Source organism: Balearica regulorum, chromosome 3 (genome assembly GCF_011004875.1).
Source record: "Balearica regulorum gibbericeps isolate bBalReg1 chromosome 3, bBalReg1.pri, whole genome shotgun sequence".
Lineage (NCBI taxonomy): Eukaryota > Metazoa > Chordata > Aves > Gruiformes > Gruidae > Balearica > Balearica regulorum.
Window position 1 is genome coordinate 58,664,076 of NC_046186.1, and position 18,639 is coordinate 58,682,714.

The 18,639-nt window shown below is 40.0% G+C and overlaps 1 protein-coding gene across 2 annotated transcripts in view; it reads left to right on the plus strand.

Moving 5' to 3' along the window:
* TPD52L1 (TPD52 like 1) overlaps positions 1-18,639 on the plus strand; it is a 61,893-nt gene that overhangs the window by 6,951 nt on the left and 36,303 nt on the right. For both annotated transcript variants that reach the window (XM_075748021.1, XM_075748022.1), the window contains exon 2: positions 16,577-16,692. In XM_075748021.1, coding sequence (XP_075604136.1) covers positions 16,577-16,692 — 116 coding nt within the window. The remainder of the gene's footprint in view (positions 1-16,576; positions 16,693-18,639) is intronic.

Genomic DNA, 18,639 nt, shown 5'->3' on the forward strand with positions numbered 1-18,639 from the left:
AAGTACTAGGAGTTTTGGTATTCTCTCCGCGCTGTCTGTCATGAAGCTTTCTTACATAAGGCTGGTTGCTGAAAGACATCTCATTTTCGTAGCTGAAAGACTGGGCTTTTACAACAACCAAGTAAGAATAATATAGCAGTAAAATTTGTAAAGACAGGCTTACAGAAATAAGGAAAAGTCATGGTTATGTGTGTGTATCCTGTGGCCCAATATAATAGCTTCTCTCGTTTAGTCTGTTGTCCAACTAATGGGCTTTCAGATGCTTAGGAACTATGTAGTCAGGGATCCAGTTCTTGGGCAATTTTTACATCATTGCATTTCTAGTCACTCAAGGAGAATCCAGGGATCTTGGAGAAGCAGGTAGTGGGTGTAAAGATCAGAGGGTGGTCTAATGCCTTCTGTCACTTCCAGAAAAGGGAAGGTAACACTATGCCTTGAGCATATTGTTCATATATCCAGTTCCTTCTGAAGCAAGGAGGGCTGTCAGGAGAAATGCTTGCTACTACGGTTTTTTTGTTGGTCTTCTGGGGTTTGGTTTTTGTAATGTTGTCCTGCTATCACCACTAATTTACCTTAGCATGTAGTTATCCTTGCTGTCCACCAAGAACCTAGTCAGTAAAGTGTTTTAAAGTAATGAAAGTTCTTAAAATGTTTAATGGAAGGCAGTCACTTTTCAGTTTTGCTGTTCTAAAGGCAAAATTAAACTTTTAATGTTTTTGTAAGATAATAGAATTTAAAGTACTTTCAACAACAGATTCCTCAAAATGCAAACTCAAGATTAGCATTTAGTATAACACAAGAACTAGGGCTCTAGTGGTGCTTTTGGCAGAGAGAGATATAAAATTACACTCTGAAAACATTTTTGATATTCATGCAAGCATAAAGTGCCTATAGATATGGTGTTGGTTTTCCCAGTAAAAAGTGTTTGCACAGAATTTTTTTTTGTAGCAGGCAATACATTTATTTTCATGTGCTTTCTTGCTGAAAGTGCTAGTTTCATTTGCTGATCAGTGAAGTTGTTAGGATCAGATTCTACCCAAACTATTTCTTCCTCTTTTGAGAACCATTCTTTCTGTTTATTGTTTCCATTTGTCTGTGTTTTGCTTTAATTTGTGAAACACCCTTCCTCTTTAGCCACCCGAATACATAAGCTGTCTCTCTTTACTACCTCTGCCACACTTTAAAGTTGTATTTAGTAATTACCCAAAAATTAAAGCTACTGATCTATAAATTGTAAGTAAAGCATGGAAAGCATGATTAAAAACTATGTATGGTATGGATTTAAAAGGCTGTATGATTTATATTCTGTAAATATTTATAAATGGTGACTGAAGGGAGCTGATGCTTTCCATGTTTGCCTCTTCGGTAAAGAGTTAGGTTTTTCTGAGTTCACCTGTTTGTTCAGGGGTTCTCTTTTCACTAGTTTCCTCACCAGGAAATTAATTGCGTTGCCACCTGAGTGGAACTAAGGTGGTGTGAGTTTGTGGTTAGTTGCTCATAACCATCTTAAAGCTTTAAAATAGTTTTGCATAGTTTCCTGGGAATAATTGTTTTCGTTGTGCTTTAGGTGGATTTAGTAGTAACTTCTCATGCTGATGTTGGCTCAGGCATTTTAGGTGCTTATCTAATTCCTCTTTCTGTGTTTCACACTTTAATTAAAATGTTCTTAACTCCACTGAGTAGATCACAGGTCACTCTAGGAAATGCTGACAGATTTTAGAGAATGACATGGAGCGAATGTGTTTAGTTAGAATATCTTCTGAAGGCCTCAAATGCTTTACGTTCTTTCTCTGTTGGGTTGGTGCATGCGAAATTTTCATTAAAAAGTGATCAGAGTTAGTTGTGTTTAAACACAACTAGATTTTCCTTAGAGACAAGTAAAATGTATGTACATTACAGAGTTAGAAGGGCAATTGTGCCAGGAACAGAAGATTATCTTCTGCTCAAAGTATTTTAATAGGCAGATGGGAGCTATTAACTTATTGTGGAAGGAAGGAATGGAAGTCACAATCAGGGAGAATGATGTTTGCCATGTAACGAAACTATCTAACCAGTGCTGTACACTGTTATGTGCATATGAGAATACTGAAGAACCAATGAAGCCATGTGGTCTTGCAAGAGTAAATCCTTCCGTTGTGTTGTGGGTCGGGTGCCACAGAAGCTTTGATAGCAAGGAAAAGATGATGTTGAAGAAGGAATGACTACCTGAATAGCCTGACTTTTTTTAAAAAAAAAAAAAAAAAGGCTGCTGAATAGTGTCATTCATATAAACTGAATCACAATGCAGTTTTGAAGATTTAAATAAGGTCTTTGCAGAGTAAAGTAACAGATATAGTCAGGAAACTCTAAGTCAAATACTACAAGTAGAGAAAAAATATGTCTCCCCTTGTGGATTTAAATTGCTTCAACAAATAGAGATGCATAGATAATGAGCAATATAGGTGAAGTCTGCATTAAGCACAAGGAATAAAGAAAAGTATGTAATGATAGTAGTTTGTACTCATTTGAGAGAGGTTCAAAGATGGGAACTAGATTTAGACCTAGAATCCAGAATTAGAAGTCTGCTCAGTTGTGTCCAGGTCTGCACAGAAACATGAAGTATGAACGCGTCCTGGAAGGGGAGCAGCAGTATTCTGGTCATAGCTATGTGCTGTACCTGGGAATCAAGGGCAGGGGAAGGGTTAGAGAGAATAAGATTTTATTGATTAAGTTGAATAGGGATGAAGATGTGAATGGAAGTTACTAGCAGAGATGCAAGTGTTGGAATACTGGTTCATTTTGGAAAAGTACATTGTGTTATGTCCATCCTGCAACAACATCCTCAGAAAAATCTTACATAAGGTAGTAGAAGAGTGAAGAGAAGACAAGGACTTTCTTGTGCTCTCTTTCTAGACCTTCTTAAGGTACTGGAGTTACAATAGGAATGATAACAGAGTGGGTGATCTGTATAGATTAGGGTAGAAGTTTGAGTGATGTTCTTGCCACTGAGTGTGATCTAATGCAACCTTAAGGGTTTAGCAACTCGTGCCACGTGCTTAGCTAACCCCCTTCCCTCTCCTACCAATTGGCCTGCTGTCCTCTGTGTTCAGAGCAGCTCTCAGAGAAGCTGACCCTCTTTGGTTCAGGGCTTATCTTCCCTGTTGGTCTTCAAGGAGGAAAAAAACACACTGTGTCTGTGATGGCTGTCGTTTTGGCTGGTATTTGAGGGTAAATTGGGGACCTCAAAGATGGAGACTGTATGGCGTGGCTGGAAGTGCCAGTCTCCATCTCCTGGTCTGATAAATAGCCTCCTCCCCTGCAGTGTGGTCCTCTGCCTAACTGGGGCTGGCTGCAGAGGCATGCCTCGTGCCTTCAAACCCTATCCAGGGGAGGAAAGGCCCAGAAACCTGTTTCTATGGGAACTTCACAGCTATCCAGGGCCCAAAGCCCCAGATGTCTCCACCCACAGCCTCATGAAGCACATTTCTTTGTAATGGCATGCTACAAAACACTGAGTGGGCAAAGCCACGAAATTAATGATGCCAAAAACTCTGAAGGCCTTAACATGGAGCTTGGCATTAAGAGCAGAATAACAAATACCTCATTTCACAGTTCAGGGTGCTGGCAAAAAAAACCTGGAGGAAAATGAAGTGAAACTTTGAGCTGAGCAGGCCTGGCTAGATGGTGCTTTTCTGATTGAGAAGTATTTCGTGTGGCCTGTGTCCAGAGAATTAGTGTCACATTAACTCCATATTCCAGGTTTATCAGAGCCACCTGGCGCAGCATTGGCAGCCTGGCTGCAGGGCAGCACATTCGCAAGAAGCGAAGAGGCACAAATTAGAGCTGCTTTGCAACATATTTGGAGTATTTGTTGTAACAAATAAAAATTTGTTTTATCTTAAAGGGGCTGTGCAAGGGAATACATGGCCTTTGTCTCTGGTAAAATGGGTTCTTTTCAAATAATATTCATATAAATTAGCTTTATTTTTAGTGGATTTCAATGACGATACAATTGTGTTGCAGGTGGATGCATCCAAGCGTAGGTCTTGTCTTAGGGAAGCCTAGAGAAACTCTATGCTGCCAGATGACCCCCCTTAGGAAGGCAAAAGTGCACTGGTACGAAGTAGCTAGTCTTAATTACGAAGGGGTTATGGGGTATTGCAAACTGAAGCAGGCCCTATTTAAAAAATGGGATGGGGGTGTGGAGGACACAAGACACGCCTGCTCTGAGGAGAATGTTGATTCACTGCCTCTTCTTGGTGGCCTTACATAGTCTAACATGAACACATAAAAACTCTAGAACTGTGCCTTTATCCACACTTACTGATTTATTGTTGTTAATTTATAATTATGATGCTGCCTACAAAGCTTAGTCACAGATCGTGGACCTTTTGTGCCAAGCAGTACGCAAAAAGGCAGTTCTGGTCCTTAAAAACGGTAATCTTTACTCTCCCAGTGTGAGAGATTGGGCAGATAAAGGACAAATTATCTTCCCTTTTATGTCTCAGCATTCCTAAATGTGTATTTTAGTATATGTAACAATACCAAGACATTTAATCTGTATTAAAGCAATGGGAATAATGAATTTGAGCCTGAAGAGAATAAAGAATCTATCGTGTACCCACTTATAATTGTGTATTTTCCCTAGTACGTTTACAGGATCAAACGTGACACACCTGCCTTACCTGTTGAGATAGCTGGATGAGACTGTGGGGAAAGCAAACAACCTGCTGGCTGTAGCGAGATTTTGGTCATTTTTAAATTGGATTTATAAAGATCTTGTTAGTTACGTGTTTGGTGATCTAAAGGATACAAATTATAGCTACTTGAAGAATTTATTTTTTTAATTAAAAATATAATTTTATCACTTCTTGCAGCACAGGTACTTTATTGGAAGTTAATTGAGGAGGCTTGTGAGTTTAATTATACTGCAGTTAGATTGCTATCTAGTCATACTCTTTTGCACCTGGCTTTAGAAAAGTACAATAAACTGATCCTTTCTTAGGAGACAAAGGTTATTAAATCCTGCCATTAAGTTTCTGTGATTTTGATTCAGTGAAGCAGATGTGTGAGCTTAATTACACAATTGATGGGACTGCAGTCACTTCTACCAGCTGGGGATGGGACCCAAGGTGCCTGTCTATTCTGAGATTAGAAAAATGTACCTTCGTGTATTTTTAGTATGAAAGGGTGGGTTTAAGAAATGTGACTGACAACTTCCACCTCTGACTGCCAGCATTTCCATGTCATAGCTCTTATCTTCCCCTACATTGCTTTTTCTCTAGTCTGATTATATATGCTTTATTCCTTCATTTGTTTTATGCAGTCTGTTACAGTTTCTAGAGTACCTTATTTGTAGAGAACAAGTCTCTTTTGTGACTCAGTGTCATCCACTTTCTCATTCCCTATTATTCCATCGTGACTTCATCATCTTTTTTTCCTTTTTTTTTTTTTTTTCCTTTCTGTTCTGCCTAAAGAAAGAAAAAGAGATGATAACCCTTCCACTTGTGGCATCTTTTTCCTACCCTTGACCTCACGGAAAGTTGTGCAGAATGATCAATAGAATGCACAGTAAGTGGTACAATACTGTCATTACTTTCAGTATTGACATAATAGAAAGAAGCATCTGCTGTCTTTAAACTGTTACATTTCACAACGATTGCTTTGTATTTCCATAGCTACAGCATAGAAAGCAATGTCGCCCTTGTCTTCCCCAGGCAGGCAGGATTATTATTTTATACAAAGAGAGCTAGCAGTTGGATAAAATGCATAAGATCATGCCTTGCATTTCTGGACTTTTCAGATAATTATTTTGTTTGGAACATCAGTTCTCAGGTTGAAGCTTGGTAATTACTTTTATTAAGTGATAGATATATTTTTTTTACCATGACTGCTACTTCAACTTTTATCCATTCCACTTCTGTCTTTGGGATGATTATCAAATTCCTTACCAATGTGTATGGCCTGTCAGTGCAGTGGTCAAACTGTGGAGTCTCTTTTCTGCCAGTTATTTCTGTGTAGATTGTCTCTCTTCGTTGGCATAGATTGGCAGCTCTGTCAATGGCTTCTGGGGGAAAAATAACAGAGACATCCCCACTGTATGATTAATTTATTTTTATTTTACTAAAAGAGAGAAAAGAATTAGGACGCTACAACTGGCTGTTTGTCTAGGAGCTTCAAATAGAAGTGTTCCTTTGTTTGGAAACCTGCCAATGTGTCTCATAGCTATGCGTAGATGTATTAATGCCTGGTTTTGCAGGGGTTAAGAGATGGAATGCAAAGTCTTAGTAAGGTCTGTGATGAGCTGCTCCAGGATGACTGGGGATGCTCAGTCTGAGATAGTAGGCTATGTCCTAGAGCTTTTGAACACCCAAAAGCTGTACTTTCTCCCCCTACTTGACACCACCCCCAACCCAAAGCCCACTGGAGAGAGGAAATGAAGACACTTGCCCATCCATATCTCTCTTCCAAGAAGCATACTCAGAAAAAAAGGAAGATTGAGCTCCCATGGTTGCAGGAAGTAGAATCTACAGTTTTATTTAATGTTTACACTTTTGATCTGCATGACCTGTGCATCTTGAGTTCTTCCCTCTCTGAACCAAGATGAACCCAGCTTCTGGGTTTATTTTCCAATCATAGCTTCAAAATCAACCTTCCTTCTATTCTAAGTCCTCTAGGAGAAAGGGAGGCTGTATGGTAATGGCTAGGCTCAAGCAGTTCAGACTTGTCCACAGTTAGAACCAAACCCAGAAGGGAAGATCCTCCTTCAAGTACTTTGTTTTCTAGGTGGATTATATGAAAGCATATTGTCCTGTTTAGATTCTCCCATACTAACATAGGAGTGGGAAAAATGGTACTGGAAATCCTTGCAATTTTTAATAATTTTTCTGTTGTAGTTATTTATTGTACGTGTTTCTAGTTCCCTTTTCCCCCCCCTTAATCTCTACATCTAGCCTTAAGACTACATTTTTTTTTTTATAAAGAAGATCAAAGACACTAATGCAATGTCTGGATAGTTCCTTTGTTCTACTTACCACTACATCCCTTTGAAGACTTAATTGCAATTTAAATTTGCAAACACGTGTTTTCCAATTTTAAGTAAGAAACAGTTCTTCTGCATACCTTGCTATGCTGTTAGCTACACTATAATGACATGGCAAAAGAAGCTGTAACATGTAATTTTGCTTACTAGAAGGGTTATATAATAAGAAGATGTTTTCTCACTATTTGAAATGAATACTAGATAACAAGGTAGGTATACTATTTTTAAGTGGTTGGGAAACAAAAAAATAGAGCAGTAAAAGGGCTTACATTCTTAACTGTTTTGTTAGAATGATCAGCTGTGTATTTCCTTGAAATGAATGTCAGAAAATGTACCCGAGCAGAAATTTGGTGTTCTTGCCTTTTGATTTTGCTGTCGTTATGGTTAATTCAGCAGATATCACTGCCAATAGTGTGGGCTTTTTTGTTGTTGTTTTTTTAGTGTTTTGTTGTTTGTTTTTTTAACACGGTCAACATACAGGAATTAGCCTGATATATAATACTGTAGAGCATGGATGTGAGATGAATATGGAGAAAATACATAAAAAGCACTAATTCCAACCCCTTCATCCAGCTAATCTTCAGGTACCTGAATGAGTCTAAAAATCTGTCTTGGAATTTATCATTGTATTGTTTGGTTAATTTAAATTTTGTGGAATAGCTACAGATCCTGTAGTTTCTGAGTGGCTTATTTAATTTGTCATCCCTACAATTCTAGTAGCAAACATATGCACAGACACAGATCAATGCTGAAACAGCTTCTTGCATTAAATCAGATTTAACAACAGACTTAGAATTTGGGTTACTACTCTTAGCCACAACTACCATGAACTTTGGGAGAAAACTCAAAAATGCCTATGGAATGTTTCACCATACTGTGACTCCTTGTATGGTTGTTGTATTATCTTGTCGTATGAATCTTTCAGAAGATCACATTAAATGTGTTCCCCCAGCTTTCCACCTCCTACTTTTTCTGTATAAATATCCTAATACAAAGGGTTGTCTGCTCAGTCATTGTGAGTTGGATCCTTCTGTATGACTTGCAGTTCCTAATTATTGATAATCCCATACTTTTAATGCTTCCTGCGTATTTTATCTAATTATATGTGACAGTAAGTACTAAAACTTTCTTTAAAGTAATAAGCCAAACAGCTCTTCGCACTGATTTATACTTACTTTATGCTTTCCCATACTTTATGGGGGCTTTTTTTTTTTTATTTTTGAAGTAACATATGTCCAGACAATCACTAGTCTGCCTGTTTGTGGAGACTAAATGAGTTACGCATGAGTATATTCTTAGTGTAATTTGTTCTAAGAATATAAAGTTGTATGAGACCATAGGGACCTTCAGATCTTGTCCCCAGCTATCTTAGGCCACAAGAAGAGGGGCTGTCTGGAAGAGATAATGTGGGAGGTTGGCTGGGTCTTGCATCTGTCTCTGGGCGGAGTCCTGTGATGGCATGTTCCAGAGCTAAGTCTTGATTGAGCTTCTGGATTGAGCTCGATTGCAACTGGAAGAAGTGGAGAGAAGGGAACAGGCAATGAGGACTCCTCAGCTGACCATGGAGAATGAGGGATGGGAAGTTTGTGGAATAGGTTCTAAGACAGCTTCTGCTCCGTTGATGTCTTTTGTGTAATTTTTCAGTGCAAGAGTGTTGCTGGTCACCAGGCACAACAACTGAAGTTACATTCAGGAGAAACAGGATTGACTTAATCTGGATAAAATGGAGGAGGAGCAGAAAATAGATGCTTGTAAGTGGTAGTGTGTGGGCTCTATCCTCATGTCCTACCTGTTAGTGGCCTGCTTGAATGAAACTTGGAAAACCTGTGCTTCAGACAAATACGTGGAGGTCAATGCCTAAAATATCGTGCTGTTAGTAAAGGATATAAGAATTAGAGGACATCACCAATGCGATGGGTTCTTGTGATGGCTGGTAATCTATTGGATAATGCTCCTAATTCATTCTGGGAAGCCTGCAACACCTGTATTACAAGGTGAAGCAGAAGTTATTCACCCACCCAACAACTGAATTGCTGTTCTAAATGGGTGGGAAGTTAATTCCCAATTCCACACCTGGATGTTGGTATAATTCTGAAATCATAGCAGCTGTGCATCACAATTCCATTTTTTCCAGTTTTGTCCACAGCTAGAAACAAGCCATGATCTTCAGTGTTTCTGGGAAGAGTGGGTAAGAGGAGCAGGGAATGCAGCTGGAATGTGACTCCTCCATGAAGAAGCACATACATACTAGTCAGGAAATGGAGGAGCATTGGGAACCTCAGACCGACCTTTTCTTTTTCCTTTTTTTTTTTTCTTTCTTCTGCAACTAAAGATTTTATGTTAGTCTTGAAAACATGTCAGCTACTTGTACAATTCCCTTCCCACAGTGACCAACCTTCCATGGCTCGTAACTAACAGTTATGCATCTTTAGGCAAAAATACTTTCTCTCCCAGACCAACTACCTGTGTGTTGTCAGGTTACATAGCTGGGCAGGAGAGGAAAATGCCTGCTCAGGATTTTGAGACTCTATGAGAGCAGCGCTTGTAAGTAGGCTTATATGACATCTCTTAAAGTGCCTGGAGGGTGCTCCTTGGAAACCTGCCCTTAAAGAATGGCTCCGTCGTCATCATCAGGGACTCACAGAACTCCCCTTGGTCTGGAGACTCTAGTTGTAAGTATGTGAGATGACAGTGGCTAGAGAGAGAAGGCAGTAAATGCAAGAAATGTTCTGCTGACTTTGCAGTGTAGGACAGTGCAGAGATACCCACAAGCTCTGAGCAACTGGTATATCTGAGTTCCAAAGGAGAGGTCCTAGCTCAAGGCTCCAGAGCAGTAGGTTGTGTTATTAGCATGTCTGAGCTGATAAGCTGTGTAACTTGGCATGGCTAACTAGCAGGGAACAAGTTTGTACTGATGCAATTGTAGTCTGAGTTTGAGCTGGTGGATGCTGACCTATATTGTGCTCCATTTCAAATATAATAATGTCCTAGTTGTAACCGCTCGGCTTGTTGTTGCTGCTTTAGCAGTGCCATTGACTACACAGAACTTGACTTTCATTTAGCAGGATTAAAGTGTTGTTATGTGTTTGTCTGGGGAGTATCAGATACCTTGCAGTTCTAGAATTACTGTGAGTCTCAGTGCAGTGAAGTCAGTTACACTTAATAATCAGGGGTAGGAATCCTAGCAGAGTAGGTTCTTTTATTGTCTTTACTTTTGTGAACACACAGGTAAAACTGTTTTAGTTCCTCACACATAAAACCAGTTGGTAATTTGACAGTAATGATTCTGACCAGGCATATGTTTGTCACTTCATATGGAAAACTAATTTAGACATTGGGAAATGTTTCACTTTGAAATTTTATGCTCCCTATATTTTATCAGAAGGAGCTTTAACTGAGAGTTAGTAAGTAATAAATATTTTCCCTAATCCTGTAAATTAGGAGAAAGGATTATTTAAATTAATTTTACCACTTTCCCATACTTTCAGTAAGCTATTCTGAAAACAGAGCCTTGAAATGTTACCTGACCAGATTCACAACTTCCCAGAAAGTTTACTTTACTAAACAGCTAATGACTATTTGAATACTATTATTTAAATAGCCTAAATTTAAAGGAAAAGATGAGTTTTGCCTAGAGATCAGCAAATGGAAATTGAGGTGCGCTGTGAAAGCTATCATATTCCAGTGCTGCGGGAAAGATTTGCCTTGGACATCTGATCAAAATGCCATTCTGTATTTTAGTTCCTGTGAGAAGTTACAGATTATTTGTGTAACTATAGATACACTATGACTGTGTGTAGATAAACAGTTATCTAGATAGATATATATTATGTATATATATTTAATTCCAAGTGAATTGGAAACCAGCTAAGTTCCTTCTAACCCCAAAGAAAGAAGTGTGAAACTAGCAAGAGCAGCTGTGTTACGTGCTCAGCTGCAAGAACTGTATGTATAAACTGAATGTCTGTACATGCACACCGATGAATGCATTGGTAAAGTGCAGATTTCTTTTTTCCTGGATGAAGTACATAATTGTTGGAATTGAATGTACATGGTGAAGTATAAAAATGCAGTGTTATGTTAAAATGCTGGCTGTTAGATACCTGAATCTAAAACTATAAACTCTTCTATATAGCGTAGAAAAATACTTTAGGACCTACTGTAACCATTTAGCTGAATCAACTCATCCTTGTACACGTTTTCATGAATTCTTAGAGTAAGTGTGTTTAACAAAATGTATGGCTAGATTAAACACACTAAATAGGATCCTATCTTGTTCTTTGATTCTTAAGGAATTACTCATGTGGTTAATTCAAGATATATGAGCAATCCCACTGAGGTGTTGTATTCTGTTATGCTTCTATACTTGGCACATCTATAACCAATGTCTGAAAAGCGTATTTCCCAGGCTGCCTAGTGAAAGGACCCTACCGGGAGGATTGAGAGAAGGCTTCCTGCACAGAGTAGAAGGTGGCAGAGTATTTTGGGGTCAGCAATACTAGCAATTAGAGCTGTTTTGCTATGAAAATCATTACCAATTCTTACATATATTGGTGTGAATTTTGCTGCAGTTTCCTGTTCTCCTTGGAGACTGCAAAACTAACAAGTTGTTTTATGAGTAGGAAAATGTCGATAGCCTAGTTTCCTGCAGTTTTGTGTCTTGTGGTTGGCTGACATCCTTGAATCAAATTAATACTATAATTCCTCCTTGAGGCTGTCCTGAACTCTTCCGGGGTAAGGTGCTGTAGAAACCTCACAGAAGGTGTGCTTTGGTGGAACGGATGCTGTGGCACCCCAAAGTACAAACTTGGAGATTTTTTCTGTTGTTGTAAAACAGATTTTATGAATGACCCTTCTTCCCTATTTGGTTTCTCTGATACCTCGTATAAGGATGAGCTCGTCTAGCATTCTGTCTGTGAAATCATTTTAAATCTTCTCTACCAACTGACTGTTTTCATTAAACTTGTTTTAAGAGACCTCTAACTCTGTTTGAAATCTAATACAGAATCCAGTGGTTATTAGAGGGGAAACAGGGACAGACACATAAATTAAAACAAACAAAAAAAAGACTATGAAGAACAAAATCTTGGGAACCATGCCTGCATACTTTGCTGTGCAGTTGCTTGAAATTGTGGATGCTAAATTCTTTAGGATATAAATCATAGGGACAGAGTTTTATGTTTACATTCTCAATAGATGGGAAGAGTTGAGATCTCTTCTGCCTCAGGAAGCCTGTTTTCTTTCTAATGTGTTCAGTTTTTTATTCCTCCTTTTCCTAAGCTGAAGACTATGACAGGCAAATTAGAGATGTGGTCTCTGAGGGTAGCCCCAGATACTAGTGAAGAGACCTTTTCACGTCAGATTCCAGAAATTAGTTTCTGTTGCTCAAATGAGGAAAAGAGACTGAGAAGTTCAGATGACCTAGTGCTGGAACTGAAGCATCCTACCTATGCTGATAGGCCTGGCCCAGGGCTGAAGGGGTCAGTCATAAGTGGTGAGAGGATACCAGTAAAGCTGTCTTCAAGAGAGTAGAATGGCAGCAGAAGGTGAAGTCCGTGACTAAGAGCTACTAGATGTGGCTGATAAAAAACAAGGATCATGAAGGAAAGACAGAGACTGAGAACGGCAAGGGAAGAGTGAGAGAGTAGGTTGCTCATGATAGGGCTCATGTGAGGAAGTTTCAGAACTGAGACTGGCTGAATGAAGTCTGTGACCCACAGTATGGTGGAGAGATGGTCAAGCTGGAACTGCGAGGTGACTGAAGTGAAGCCTTTGTGGAGGAAAAGTGACCATGAAGGAGGACTCTGGTAGTGGCTTGAGCAAGAAAGTGGAGACTGAAGGATCAGACTAGATTTTAGAGGACTTAGACAAGAAGCAAGAGATAAGAAATGGGACTGGCACTGGATAAGGTTGCAGAGGATCATGCAGAAGATTGACATGCATGTGCTATTTTGGAATGGATTGTAATTTCAGTTCAATCTTGAAGTTTTAACTTGACCATTGGGTCTAGTTAAGTGTTAGTCGGTTTTGGTGGTTTTGGTCCATGTTGGCTTCTATCTCTATCTAACCATTGTCCAGCAATTCTGGCCTCTTTACTTAGCTAATGCCAAACTAGTGCTGTCCCTTGAGCACAAATCTGCGTTCTTCTTAGCTCAAGTATCAGTTGCTGCATGATGACCTCATTTCACATCTACCCCAAGACTTTCCTTAAGGGTTTTCAGCCTTAACCCTGTTGCCCTTGAAAGTCTTCCAGCATTTCCAAGAGCTGCCCTGTACTGCTGCTCCTCCATCCATGAAAAAAGAGACTGCTTTCAAGATCATGGGGACTAAGTTTAGCCTGAGTCCAATAGCAACACTGTTAATCCTCAAACAAATACCAAAGAACAATTCTGTTTAGAGATGGAGGGGTGTTAATAAAGGTGATTTGAGAGTATTCCTACTGAATAAATGTGCTTTTCTTTTGTTGTGACTTCAGCAATCTAGGTTTTCCTGGCAAGCTGCTTTTTGGGTAATAGCTAAGGTATCAACTACTTCTATATGCTTTCATGTTTTTTAAAAGGTTTTGTGCTTAAGGGTGGTGCTCTATTCTTGCATACGGTGCCAGGCAGGGGTTCAGCACCTGTGTTGCTACTCTTTATCTTCCCACTCAGGGGAGGTTATAATTAACAAGGCTGAGTTCACCAGATTGTGCTCTGCAAATCAGTTCTGTTCTGTTAAACAGGAGGAAACCCAGGTACACTGGGGGACTCTAGGTGGAAGAAACGACAGAAAACTGGAGGGAGTTTTGCTTTCTGCATGAAAAAGTATTCAGTTTCAAGTTGTTGAATACTCCAGACTTGCTGCGTGTAACCTTTATTCCCTACTGCCAAAACTTAACAAAGTTCCATTCTAATCTCTATGTATAAAGTATACAAGCCTCTGTGGATCTGAGGAAGAAATTGTTCTCTTCTGTATTAAGCAGATGTCAGGAGTCAGCTGAGATGGCTGATTATCCTGCTAAAGAACTGAAATATGGGGAAAAGCACTGTCCCGGATGTAGCTTGGAGGAGAATTTTCTTCCACAACAGAAACATATTGAGAACTTTAAAACAAGTTCCAAAGGAGCAATAAATTTTTCTGTTATCTCATGTTTTGCATTGTTTTCTTTGCAGGCAATGAAGAGAAGGCTATTAATGGCTGGAACCCCAGCAATCATTCTTCTCTTTACTGAATGATCCGGAGATAGGATATATTTTGTTTCCTCTATATATATTATATCAGGCAGGCCCAGGTCTCGCAAACACTTATGTATGTGTTTATCTTGGTTATCATACATACTGATCTTGGTGTCGGATGTGCAGAAGAAGAAAGTAACTGGAGGTTCAGTATAATTGTTCACCCTTCACGTGTTTAGATTGAGCAGTCAAGGTATGCGTCCCTCTAACATTTAGAAAATTCAAACAGTAGGTATGGCATTTGCTTCTGCAAACTGTGTACGTCTGTAAGGTTCTCAAATTGCTGCAATCAGAGATACTTCTAAAGCAAACTTGGCTCATTAGTATACTTCCTATATTGCTCAGTGTCCTATTGTCACTATTCACATCATAGAATCATCATAGAATCATTGAATGGTTTGGGTTGGAAGGGACCTTAAAGATCATCTAGTTCCAACCCCCCTGCTGCGGGCAGGGACACCTTCCACTAGACCACATTGCCCAAAGCCCCATCCAGCCTGGCCTTGAACACTTCCAGGGAGGGGGCAGCCACAACCTCTCTGGGCAACCTGTTCCAGTGCCTCACCCACCCTCACAGGAAAGAATTTCTTCCTAACATCTAATCTAAATCGACCCTCCTTCAGCTTAAACCCGTTACCCCTTGTTCTGTCACTATACTCCCTGATAAACAGTCCCTCACCATCTTCCCTGCAGGCCCCCTTCAGATACTGGTAAGCCCCAGAGCCGCCTTTTCTCCAGGCTGAACAATCCCAACTCTCTCAGCCTGTCCTCACAGGAGAGGTGCTCCAGCCCTCTGATCAGCTTCATGGCCCTCCTCTGGACTCGCTCTAACAGCTCCATGTCTCTCCTGTACTGGGGCCCCCAGAGCTGGATGCAGTACTCCAGGTGGGGTCTCACAAGAGCAGAGTAGAGGGGCAGGATCACCTCCCTCGACCTGCTGGTCACACTTCTTTTGATGCAGCCCGGGACACGGTTGGCTTTCTGGGCTGCAAGCACACACTGCCAGCTCATGTTGAGCTTCTCATCAGTCAATACCCCCAAGTCCTTCTCCTCGGGGCTGTTTTCAATCCATTCCTCACCCAGCCTATAGTCGTGCTTGGGATTGTGCTGACCCACTTGCAGGACTTTGCACTTGGCCACGTTGAGCTTCATGCGGTTCGCACGGGCCCACCTCTCCAGCCTGTCAAGATCCCTCTGGATGGCATCCCTTCCCTCCAGCATGTCGACCACACCACACAGCTTGGTATCATCGGCAAACTTGCTGAGGGTGCACTCAATCCCACTGTCTGTGTCACCGACAAAGATGTTGAACAGTGCCGGTCCCCGTACCGACCCCTGAGGAACGCCACTCGTCACCGTTCTCCACTTGGACATTGAGCTGTTGACCACAACTCTTTGAGTGCGACCATCCAGCTAATTCCTCATCCACCAAGTGGTCCATCCATCGAATCCATGTCTCTCCAATTTTGAGACAAGGATGCTGTGCAGGACAGTGTCAAATGCCTTGCACAAGTCCAGGTAGATGATGTCATTTGCCCTTCCCTTATCCACCAACGCCGTAACCCCATCACAGAAGGCCACCAGATTTTTCAGGCACGATTTGCCCTTAGTGAAGCCATGCTGGCTGTCACAAATCACCTCCTTATTTTCCATGTGCCTGAGCACAGTCTCCAGGAGGGTCTGCTCCATAATCTTGCCAGGCACGGAGGTGAGACTGACTGGCCTGTAGTTCCCCGGGTCTTCCTTTGTTCCCTTCTTAAAAATGGGGGTTATATTTCCCCTTTTCCAGTCGGTGGGAACTTCACCGAACTGCCAGGACTTCTGAAATATGATGGAGAGTGGCCTGGCCACTTCATCTGCCAGTTCCCTCAAGACCCGCAGATGCAACTCATCAGGTCCCATGGACTTGTGCACCTTCAGGTTCCTTAGATATTCTTGAACCTGATCTTCTCCCATCATCTTCTTATTTTGAAGAAAAAGCTTTTTTTTTTTCTTTTTTCTTTTTTTTCTTCCTTTTTTTCCTTCTGTATTGTTAGAAACAAGGAAATGCCTTGTCAGGTACTACTGGGGTCCAAGGTGATTGTTTTCTGGGAATGAGTGGTGCTTTCACATATTAAATTGCTTTTGTGCAGACATTACCATCTGATACTTCCAATAGCTTTTCAGAAGCAAAGAGGAGCAGAATCCAAATGACCTTTAGCAGGAAAAGGTTGTTGTGTTTTTCTTAGTTTTTTTCCTAGTCGGTGAATATTATAACATTTTTAGCTTTTAGGGGAGCTCAATATCATAGCTGAAATAATTGGTAATGATTGTCTTGACCTTTTAACTCTTTACTTTTAAGGCCTGTTGGAAACCCAGTCTTTGCATGAAGCAGATGAAGATGTAGTCACTGACGTTGATTTCACCAGTATGATTTCTGAAGAAGAAAAAGAAGAGTTAAAGATTGAGCTAGCCAAGGTAATGAATTTGAATTTCTGTGACTATTACTGTATCTACTTCCTTAAACTGGAAGATATTAATTGTAAGCTGAAGTACACATCATAAAGGTATGCTTTTCCTTTTTAGTAAAATTATTCTAGGCTACAGTAATGTGAAGCAATTAATTTCCTTAGATATTTTTTAAGATTAAATATTTATTACTTGATGATTGTAGAGAGAAAGTTAAATATACCTTACCATTTTAGTCAAGACGTGTCTTTATTTGTAAACCTTTGTTTATAAAGAATGAAAGGTATTGTTCTTATTAGATCTATGGTATCGTTGTTACAGTGATTGTGACACCTGATGGAAAAGATTCTTTGTGTGGTGCTCAGAGGAAACTATGATGATGATGGTTACTGAAGAGACTGATGATGAGCACAGTAATTTCACCACATTTTTGTTTCCTTTGGCAAACCCTGATGTGATTGGAGAGGGTTATATTTTTGGTTTGCATTTGTTGTTTGCTTAGTTAAAGAACTTCAGGAGATGTCATGATACCATGAAGAGGTTTAAAAATAATACTTAATAACAAGGAGATGGGAGGAAAAACGTTTGAACCGTGTTGTCTTTTTATTATAAAGATTAAAGAGCTTGTCTAGATTCGGTCTACAATAGGAGGGTTGATTCAGTTTTAATTACTGCTGCTGAAAACCACAGACACAGAACTGAAATTCGAAAATGGAAAATGAGAAAATGGGAAAAAATGAAGGTTTAATTATTTTAAATGTGAGACAAATAACAGAAATCACAACTGTATGAAAGGGGAGATGTGTTGGGTTTTTTTTTTTCTTAATTGAAATAAAGCATTTTTAAGACAATAGGTTGGAAACATCACATAGCAAGAATAAAATAACCCATTTGAATAGTAGGAAACACAAAATTTAGGACTATGAGCATATACCCTCAAAGTGTAAACTAGCTAGAGAAAAAACATTCCTTCATAGTTGTTCTATAGTGTTCTCTGAAGTGTTTGTTGCTATTACACAAAGAATGGGTGCATCCAGAGGACAGTTCTATCACAGAGATTGATCCCTGTCTTTCATACAACAGAAATACTTAATATTAAGTTGTAATATTAAATACTCTTAAGAAGTGACATTCTTAAGGACTCCAGTCATTTACCTTCAGTGCTGATTTAGGATTTTCTAGTGAAAAAAAAAAAAAAAAAGAAAAAATTGGTTTTTTGCCTTAATGTTCTATCAAGCCTTGTGTTTCTGAGTTGCTAGTTAATTTTTTACTTCTTTGCTGATCCTGTCACATCTGTAAGTAATAAGAAAGAAGTTGAAACTTGACATGTTCAGTTCATCACATAGGGATATTCATTATCGGCTTTTTGTCAGGACCAGAGGCAATGGGCACACACTGAAACACAGGAGGTTCCCTCTGAACATCAGCAAACACATTTTTACTGTGAGGGTGACTGAGCACTGGCACAGGTTGCCCAGGGGAGGTGTGGAGTCTCCATCCTTGGAGATATTCTAAAGCTGTCTGGGCACAGTCCTGGGCAACTGGCTCTAGGTGGCCCTGCTTGGGCAGGGGGGTTGAACCAGATGACTTCCAGAGGTCCCTTCCAGCCTCAGCTGTTCTGTGATTCTCTTCTTTTTTTCTGGTGAAAGGGACTTAAGAGGCAGATGGAAACAAGGATGTGAAAAAAGAACTTCCTGCAACCATCTGAGAATGATATGCCTCTCTCAAGAGAATTAATCTCAAGAGTTTCTGGGCACCCTTCCTGCTTGCGGATTCCTGTGGGAGCAGATTGTTCTCAGTGGCTCAGAGTGGAAATGCTTTAATTCATGTACCAACACACAAGTGAGAGATTGCCTTTCAAATAGTATGATCTTGGTTGACCTAGAAATTATTTTCTGAATTGCTCACAGCAGTTTACTGGCATACAGCTTATGCTTAAAAACAAAACAAAACTTG